The 10,545-nt window shown below is 33.8% G+C and overlaps 1 protein-coding gene across 1 annotated transcript in view; it reads right to left on the bottom strand.

The window, feature by feature from the left end:
- Positions 1-10,320, bottom strand: part of LOC132729534 (U4/U6 small nuclear ribonucleoprotein Prp3-like) — a gene marked incomplete at its 3' end in the record, with an annotated part of 43,631 nt that extends 33,311 nt beyond the window's left edge. The window contains 4 exon segments of the mRNA XM_060715304.1: positions 1,521-1,628; positions 2,671-2,786; positions 3,240-3,396; positions 10,180-10,320. Of these exon segments, the coding sequence (XP_060571287.1) occupies positions 1,521-1,628; positions 2,671-2,786; positions 3,240-3,384 (369 nt within the window).
- Positions 10,321-10,545: the final 225 nt, after the last annotated feature.

Raw genomic sequence — 10,545 nt, forward strand, 5'->3', positions numbered from 1 at the left:
AAACAACGCAAGGATTCAAGTGAAATTTTCGTAAATATCCAATAGACTGTAACGTTCATTTCATAAAAAGAGTGGGACAGTCTTTTTATATTTTAGGCAGATTTAAATTTTATCCGAAACATTTTTCCAATATGAACTGTTGGTTAATCACCACTTTAACAGTCAATCTTTTGAAATATATACAGTAATCAGTCCAGCTCAAATTGACTATGAAAATATGAGCATAATGTCACTTTAAATCAACTGGTACATTTAAATTTGAATCCAAGCAATAGATGATATAAAAATATAGAGGGTATTAAATTGATAATCACTTTTTATGCGATTTTTGGCCGATTTGAATGAAAAGTGTTTTAAGGGTTTTCATTTATTTGCGCAATAAAATTGATCATTTCTGGAAAACGGAGTGAGCGAATGATCTGAATTTTTGTACATGAGTTATTGGTCTAGACATACATCTAGTTATACTAAAGTCTTGAAAAAATATTTTCGGTCTTTTCACTTCAAAAAACCTCAGTGGAGTCCCTTTAAAGGGTATAAATCTATATCTTATGAAATATTTTAATAAAGTTGATCAACAGTAAAATTATATTGGTGACATTTTCATATGCATGATTCCCCAAAAAATTGTAACATAGAATGCCACTGTTTTTTTAATACACATGAATAATGTATGTAAAAAAAAAAAAAAATGTTCTTGAACAAAATATTATTCTGCGTATATAAGTAGGGTTTTATCTGTTTAGCTGCTTTAGCAATGACTTTTAGCATGCACCAATTGCTTTCAGGCAATAAATTACCATACCTATTTCATACAAGCATTTTGGAAGGATACTTTTGAAAATTCAAACAAAATTCTTCATAAGCTAGCTTAACTAAGAGAATGTCCAGGAATTCACCGGAGTAGATAAATTGACCTCCATAAGGCCATCCTTAAAAAAATGTTTGTTTGCAGTAACGAGACCGACTCACAAAATTTGCCCCTAGGCCTACTCAAATTTTTTTTTCATGGTCTGAATAATTTTTTTTTTTTTAGTCAGAAAATTTTGCCTTGTGCTTTGTTTTCATTCTTTTAAAGGTAAATAGAAGAAATAAAAGGAAGTTCTTATTAAATTAGAATTCAGTTATCAATTTATTAATTGTTACCAGATTATCAAAGCATATATTGTCCAGCATTTTGAAATTCCATGTTTATTTGGGAGTACAGTTCAAAAAAAAAAAAAAAAAATCAAAAAAAATAAAATAAAAAAATCGACCTACCTACCCACCTTGAAAATTCTGGGTCGGGTTACTGCAAACAAACATTTTTTTAAGGATGGCCTAAGCTTAAGAAAATGTAAAAGCAGCTTTAAAGAATGTTCCTGCATGTACCAGAGTAGTAATTGATATTTGGTAATATATCTTTAAAACGCATTCAAAAAAGTAGGCCAAATTCTTTCAGTGTGATGAATGGCCAGGCATCTGTCACTTTAGCCACATGGCTGTGGAGGCCTTAAAAAAAGTTTCAATCATGGTTTTACCTTCTCTTCTGTAAGTTGTCCCGGGCTTGGACCCTCAGGCGTCACCGGAATTTCCTCAAACTTTGCTTTCTTTCTCCCATCATCGGCATCGTCCCTATCATCCTGAAACTGAACAAAGATAAAAATGTATTAATCCAGTGTCTATTCTAGGAGGGGCGATGGGGGGATTCACCCATATTTTTGAGAATTCACCCCTATTTTTTGAGAGGGAGGGGGGAAATTTTACATACACAAAGAAGGAAAAAGATCAACAAATGTAATAAATTCTCACTTTTCGATAAAAATCCCCCCTGTTTTTCGAATCCTAGAATAAACACTGTTAATCTTTAAAATAAATATTGATTTTGCGGAAATCTTCGTTTTTTCACAAAATTAGCGGAATAAAATGCATTGTAATAATTTCTAATTTTTTATCTATAAATAGACATAAAGGTCAAGGACAATAATGAGCATGTATACAAGTCCCGATATTGATATATTACATTTGTATCAAATAACGTCACTGTGATTGCCCTCTCAGGGTGACAATGTATTAAAATTTGTATAACGCAAACTGTTCGAAAAAAAAGATGAGCCACTGACAAGGTATATAATGATGATATGATATAAAATATTAACCCTATATTAAAGCTGCATGCCTCTAGATAAGCCAAAAAAAAAAAAAAGAATCAAGAAAATCAAATTTGGGAAAAATTATACTAAGAAAAGTAAAAATATTCTCATTTCAAGATATGATTTACATGTTATATGCAATAAATGACCTATTTTGCAGTATTTGTTACCATATTTCTACAGCATGACTAACACAGTAATGGCTATTTTTGCATATTCTGGCCTCTTTTTTGGTATAAATTAACATGGATTGTAAATTCCGTTTGCAAAGCACAATTTATTTAAGGTTTATGGATACCTATAAATGAGCTGCGCCACGACAAAACCAACATAATGGGTTTGGGATCAGCATGGATCCAGACCAGCCTGCGCATCCACGCAGTCTGATCAGGATCCACAGTGTTTCTCTTACCAACCCTTTTACAAGTAGAGAAACTAATAGCGAACAGCATGGATCAATGCCGGTCGCAAACCCACTATGTTGGTTTTGTCGTGACACGGCTCAAATAGTTCAGAATGTTAAAGGGTTTCAACATACCTTTCTACGTTTACTCCTGTGCGATTTACTGGTTGCCCTGTATTGATCCCAGACGTCAAACAACTTCTCCGCAAATAGTGGGGCTTGCTTCTCGTCCAAGATTGTCTGTAATTTATCTGAAAATTTTACAGTCATTTCGTCTATCAATCTCAAGAATACAAGTTCAAAATGCCAAAAAAAACCTGAAAACTGACTAAAGCATTATTTCATAACATAAGTAAAGAGTGCTTTCGGGTTTAACAGTTTTAGTCACTTCAGTTAAAGGTTGACATAGTTTGGTTAAAGTTTTTAAGCCAGACCAGTTAAAGGTTAACTTGGTTTGGTTAATGTTTAAGTTGGTCCAGTTAAAGGTTAAGCTGGTTCAGATTCAGTTAAAGTCGCTCTAGTAAAGGTCAACTTGGTTCATTCAGTTAAGGTAAGGGTTAACATGGTTCAGTTAAAATTAAAGCCAGTTAAGGTAAAGGTAACTCATTTCCGCTAAAGGTTCAGCCAGTTCAGTTAAAGGTTAAGCCGGTTTGATAAAAGGTTAAGCCGGGTTAGTTAAAGGTGAAGCTGGTCTGGTTCCATACCTGAAGTCTTCCTTTCATCATAACCTTTGTCTATACAGTTGAGGGCGGCAGTCACTAGTGAGGGTTCACTGAATCCTAGAAATTTATTCACCGCCTTGTCTAGTAAAGACTTCAAATCATCCCATTCCCTACCTGACAGGGACATCGCTGCATGTATCTATAAAACATAAAAACAAACACCAGTTACTATCATAATTATTATATGATCAAAGTTTACAACACAGTAAAAGTCATATAGCAAAATTTTCAGCTCTACTGGTGGAGGAAGATCTCAGGTAACCTTTCATGCATTGTTTACGGCACAAGCAAGCACCTGAGTAGGTTGGACAGGACCATAGTTTATTCTTGAAAATTTCTCTTGTCTGCACAGACTGTGGGACAACCTGGGCAATATGGACAATTGATTTTGCCGGCCCTTTTGGATAGCTTCCTTACATAAAAGGGTCAAAAGTACCTGGTGGGATTTGAACCTACAACGGTGAGTAGCAAGTGCATTGAAGTCAACGACCTTTTCCACTTGGCTATGGACGACCCTACAAATTAAATGAAACATATAATAATTATCAGTTATCAGCAGGGGCCTTCTTGGCTTGGGTAATATAATCTTGTAACCGTTTGTAAAACATGTTGAGTCAAAATTCAGTTCTTAGATAGTATTAAAATTGCACACAGGTTAAATATTAGTGCATATACTGCAAAATAAACCCTATAAAGGCATGACAAGTCTGCCAGGAGATTTAGGACCATAAAGCCACAAGCCATTCCGGCCTTATGGATGGAAATATCTACTAACCCTATAAAGTTTTTTATGTTAAACTTTGAAAGTGGAATGTAAATTCAATAATAATGTCTCATACAGTTGTCTGGTAATTCTATTTCCTGAATCCATGATTAATTAGTTGTCCCATCTGAAAGCTATAAATCATTTCATCTTCAGAGAGGTTTTTGGTGGGTAATTTTTAAAAAGGTCAGTGGGGCATGTTATTTGCATCATTTTATGGGCCTGACCCAAATTCGACTATCAATGGACATGCAGGCATGTATGTAACTAGCATTCTTGGGCCCCGAGTAGAAATTTTGAAGAATTTGCATTATAAATATCATACGGACAAGTTTCAGGAATGCTTTAGATAAAATCAGGGAAGTAGGTCAAAATTACATTTTGTCAGCCCTGACCAATGCAGTCAAGAAATACGAAGAAACTTAATTAAGCCTATAAGGCTGGCAAAATTATTGTAATATTTACTAAATAGGTTTAAAAGTGGTGGAATTGAACATTATCTAACATATATACCTTTGATAACATAACAACACATTCATCTTTAAATGATCTCAAACATTTTTTTAAAATGTTTAAATTATAACAAAGCTATTTATAACATTCTGAAAATGTTACCAAATGTTATTTTTAATGTAAAATGTCATGCTTATTTACATAAATTTCTTATCTTATTACCTCCCTTTTATATAACATATCTGATTACCTCCCTTTTATATAACATCTGATACCATATGTAAACAACAGATGTCATTGAGTACTAAAAATTAGATAGTTTAAAGCTTCATGCCTCCAGATGAACCAAAATATTTCAAGAAAATCAAACTTGAGAATAAGGTAATGACATTTTAAGAAAAGTAAAAAGGTTCAAAATAAAAGTAATAATTTCCATGTTATGTGCAATTTATTACCAATTTAGCAGAATTTTTTATCATATTTATACGTTACTAACGCAGTAAGGGCTTTTTTTGCCTATTTTGACCTTTTTTGGGGTAAATTACATGGAAATTTGTAATTGCTTTTTGCACTTTGAATTTTCTTTTCTTTATTGATTTTACAATATTTTACTTTTTAGCACATTTTCAAAATTTTCATGAAAATTAGCATGACTCTGGAGACATGATGCTTTAGTTTAACAGGCCATTCTGTGAAATAAGCTTGCTGTCAAAATGTGCAACCCCCCCCCCCCCAAGGACTTTGCCAATTAGTGCAATGACATTAATTGTAATATGGCTTTTTTAGCCGCCAAAATTAGTAGAATTTAAAATTCTGTGAAAATTCTATGAAAACCTCGGATGATGTATAATACCACAATTTTTATATATATCTAATCATTCATGCTAAAAAGTTCGCCATTATTTAAGAAAAGAAATGCAATTTTATTGACCCATGACAAAAGTACCATTTAAAAAGTGTTGCCTCTTTTATTTATATTTTTTTTATCTTGAACCAGGTCATAATAATTAACGTAAGTAACAAATTTTATTACCTCCCTTTATAAACAAGTTTCATGCTTCTAAGTATATATATAAGGACATAACTCCAAGATATTGCTTTCAGAATTATGCCCCTTACCTTCTCATGATTAGCAAATATTCCAAGTTTCGTGCTGTTTAGTTTTCAAAAGTTCCAATAAACTTAATAAAGGGCTACATTAATTTTCTGCATGGCTAACGTTATAAATTAAAGATCCTTTTACTCAATTTTTCATGGTTTTATATCATAAATATAATGCTCAAATGAAGATTTATCAATATTATAAGTTCCAAAAAGCATTATTTGTAAAGATATTACTGAATTTACATTTCATGTTAATAAAGGGAGGTAATTAGAAATTCATTTCTTATAATGTCTTAGCTCTAAGTCAAATTTTTCAATAAGAAATGAATGCATATGTTTTAATGATTACATATAATATGGCCAAATTTTTGCAGTACATATTTTACATATCCTTTGATGTTTGAGAATTGTTTAAGAAGCATAATTATATACACAATTTCACTTTAGTGTGGTAATAACCAAGCCAGCCAACATTGGCTTGCTCAATGTGTTTGAACCCTAATTGTAATCTCGACAATGTGGGTTTGATTCCTGACATTGTGGGTTTGATTCCTGACATTGTGGGTTTGATTCCTGACATTGCGGGTTTGATTCCTGACATTGTGGGTTTGATTCCTGACATTGCGGGTTTCATTCCTGACATTGCGGGTTTCATTCCTGACATTGTGGGTTTCATTTCTGACATTGTGGGTTTGATTCCTGACATTGTGGGTTTGATTCCTGACATTGTGGGTTTGATTCCTGACATTGTGGGTTTGATTCCTGACATTGCTGGTTTGATTCCTGACATTGCGGGTTTGATTCCTGACATTGCGGGTTTGATTCCTGACATTGCGGGTTTCATTCCTGACATTGCGGGTTTGATTCCTGACATTGCGGGTTTGATTCCTGACATTGTGGGTTTGATTCCTGACATTGTGGGTTTGATTCCTGACATTGTGGGTTTGATTCCTGACATTGCGGGTTTGATTCCTGACATTGCGGGTTTGATTCCTGACATTGCGGGTTTGATTCCTGACATTGTGGGTTTGATTCCTGACATTGTGGGTTTGATTCCTGACATTGCGGGTTTGATTCCTGACATTGCGGGTTTGATTCCCAAATGCAGGGCTCGAGCTAGTGGGCGATTCGGGCGAAATAGTCGCCGAATTCCGTCTGACTTCGCCGACATCCTACATGAAAGCGAAGATGAAGTCGCCAGATTTTATTGATCCATTATTGAAAATTACCAACAATAACTGTGAATAACATGTTGTGTGTGTTTGCTTTGTTTACCCTCGCCGCCGGAAAAAGGGACTGTCATGCATCTCAATCAACGCGAAATGTCATTAATCCGTTTGTTTACCAACATGTCATAAAAGTCTAATTAACAGACGCTTGAGGAACAATTAGACTCCGCCCACGGCGAGATTACCGATACGTGCGAGAAACCAATCGTAATTCACGTTTTAATCGAGGCGACATTATTAAACCAATCATTAAATCGCTAACATACAACTACCCGTAACAATTATTTATGATGGACGGATCAAACGTCAATTAAATTTTCACTATCGAATGATTGTCAGAATTAAGAGGACCGCTCGACATATAACTGTAACGGTAATTTTAAATGAAAGTTATGATAACCTTTTTTGTCGACGAGTTAAATTTGATAAAATTGACGGCGTATTACACTGTATTTATTACAAATGAAGTTAAATTAAAGATCGTTTCTTTCGTTATCTACTTTCATTTTCTTTACAACATAAGTGAATATGAATATAATGTCCGGCGCAAGCTTTTTAATAGTAAATCAGAAGGGAATAACTGTTAATCCACCCATGATATGATCCATGATAGGAATCAACTATGGCTTTTTTATCTTCATTTAATGCAATGGTTGCATTACATGATACTCATTCTTATTACCGGTTTCAAACTACTTTTAAATTAAAATTGAATATTCTGTTGTAACACAAATCCCATTCATTTAATAAGATATGTACAGTGAGTCAACATAATTGCGATAACATACAACAAACATCGATAAATGAATCTCCTCACTTCTCCCTAAAGTCTCCCCACTTCTCCCTAAAGCAGCTGGAGGGAGAAGTGACTTCTCCCTAAATTTTGAACCTAGCTTGAGCCCTGCAAATGGCCAACTTAAATTACTTATCAGTCTTTAGGATGAATTTGAGGTACCATGGTATGAGTGCTTAAACACTTGGCACGTTAAAGAACCAGAATTAAAGAACCTTCCAGTATCTTGCACTATCGTCCAAAAATATGAAATGACAAATACTCTTCTAGAGGACTCGCCCATATGGGCAACAGGTGGCAAGTATTAATAAACACAAATACACACAAATGATAACAACCATAATTACAACATTCAGGATCTTTAGTGTATTACATTTAATACTTTTCCTATATTGTACAGCTAAATTAAGGGTTTTTCCACTTAGGCCATCCTTAAAAAAATGTTTGTTTGCAGTAACCCGACCCAGAATTTTCAAGGTTGGTAGGTAGGTCGATTTTTTTTTTTTTATTGAACTGTACTCCCAAATAAACATGGAATTTCAAAATGCTGGACAATATATGCTTTGATAATCTGGTAACAATTAATAAATTGATAACTGAATTCTAATTTAATAAGACCTACATTTTATTTCTTCCATTAACCTTTAAAAGAACGAAAACAAAGCACAAGGCATAATTTTCTGATTCAAAAAAATTTTTTTTTTATCCAGACCATGAAAAAAAAAATTGAGTAGGGGCAAATTTTGTGAGTCGGTCGCGTTACTGCAAACGAACATTTTTTTAAGGATGGCCTTACCTAAACTATAATAGGTATTTTCCCAATAAAAATGCTATATTTTTCTCTGATATGCCCTGTGCACAACCTTCACCAGAACCAAACCGTAACAGCACAGGGCCTTTTTACCCTCTATTACAGGGGCCGGTATAGGGCTGCTTCCCCAAAGAAAATTTCTTTAAAATCATGCAGTTTTCCCCAAATATTGAATTTACATCAAGTTTTTTCTTCCCCTTTTGCAAATATACCATGTAATTTTTCCCCAAAATTAAGGGCTGGGCTGCTTCCCCAACTTGTGAAAAAAAGCCCTGCAGCAGCTAGCTTATATATACTACATTTCTAATCTTTGTTTCTTAGGGTTAAAAGAAAATTTTTAAAAGCTGCCAGGGCATTTTTTGTCAAAATTGTGAACGGGCCTGGGCCTGTTCATTTTGTGAAAAAAAGCGCAATATATCATAAATTTGTGAAGAAAAACAATTATGACATATAACTTGGCATTTCGCAACATTTTTCAACCGGAAACAGTTGATAATAATTTCTGACCTGTGTAAAACATGTTTCAAGTTGGTACATTAACCTGGTTAATGCACCACAACCATTTAACTTGATTAAAACTATTTCTGTGTTATAATATTGCAATTGGTGTACATCAAGTTTTACCAGAAGGTGAACAATGTATTTCGAATACAAAGTCCCAACATTTTGTGAAATCTCTCTTGAAATTGTGATTTTTTTTCTGCCGCTTTGTGAAAAAAAGTGCAATTTTGAATTGTGAAGGGGCATAGTATATGGGCCCCTGTTATAGAAGGAAAAAAAGCCCCGCTGCTCAATACATACTAATCTCTTCCAATTCCATGTGCCTAAAACAACATCAAATGAAGACGTTGCTGCCAAAAATTCATTAAAGGTGGGTTTACACATGCCAAAATAATTGTTATGTCATATAACTTTGCTATCATGCCTTTTCATTGGTTCACTGATTGACAGGTATAATGAGAAATTAAGAGACATGCTTAGACAGACATAACTGGTTAGTTTATTCAATGCTTATATTTAGTGTAGAGTGGGACCATACGCTGCTTATTTATGGAATGGCACTACTGTGCCACGTTGAAGGTTCCATGATAACCGCCGTATGAACACATCTGCGGATGTTTCTAAATTCAAAATTTCACCATTTCGTGTTAAATGTTAAATTCTACTTAAGCTGGTGCTAGGGGGCATGGACGGTAACTTGCACTTTCCAGTACCGTCCATGAACAAGCTCAATCAAACCGAGCCTGCAACATTTTCAATTGTGTTGAGTTAGACTTTCTTTAGGAATTCTGTTTTTCTCAATTTTTTTGAGTACCGCCAGGAAAAAAAAATACCACTGTATACAATGTTTTTTTTTATAAAAAATACACCACAAATTGTCATTGTATGCTACACTTTGAATTTTTTATGTCTAAAATAAGTTTCAAGTTAAGCTCAGTGTCTAGTACGTAGTACTAACGGAAAGTGGAAACGTCTTATGTTATAGGACTACTGGAAGTGGAACTGGGGCCCGAAACTATAAGATTTGTTTCTATTTAAAGTTCAAGTGGCCTGACATGTTTGTCAACGATATATGGGGTATATTTTCTGTGACTGGATACTCAGTAATGAAGTAAAATAACAGTTTGTAACCACAAGAAGTCAAATGATTTTTGTCCGACTCGGGTAAACATCGCGAATATATATGACAAATACAATTTACATTACAAATAAATAAACAGTGGTAAAATCAACGAATAGATTAAGATGAAATAAATGACCTTACATACCGATTATGTTTAAAATGTGTGTCTTCGTTCTAGCTAACCTAAAATTTCAATTTAATAAAACTTTTCTGTCGGCAAAATTACGTTCCGAGATAGTTATTTACATTCATTTTAATTGGCCGTTATCAAAATAACTATCCAATCAGGTCACTCGTTTTATTTCATAAGTCATATAAGCGGAAAGGAATTTTTATGTACAACAACGAATCTATTGAGACGAAAATGGTCAATATTCGATAATAATAAAGTTTAATGATGATGATATAATATTAACAACAATAATAAAGGAATATAATTAAGGACTGAAATAATTTTATTTTGCTGAGATCTACTTATCAACGCATTCATAACGAACAAATAGTTAAAAAA

Source organism: Ruditapes philippinarum, unplaced genomic scaffold (genome assembly GCF_026571515.1).
Source record: "Ruditapes philippinarum isolate M1 unplaced genomic scaffold, ASM2657151v2 ctg6871_1_1_1_1, whole genome shotgun sequence".
NCBI classification, from domain to species: domain Eukaryota; kingdom Metazoa; phylum Mollusca; class Bivalvia; order Venerida; family Veneridae; genus Ruditapes; species Ruditapes philippinarum.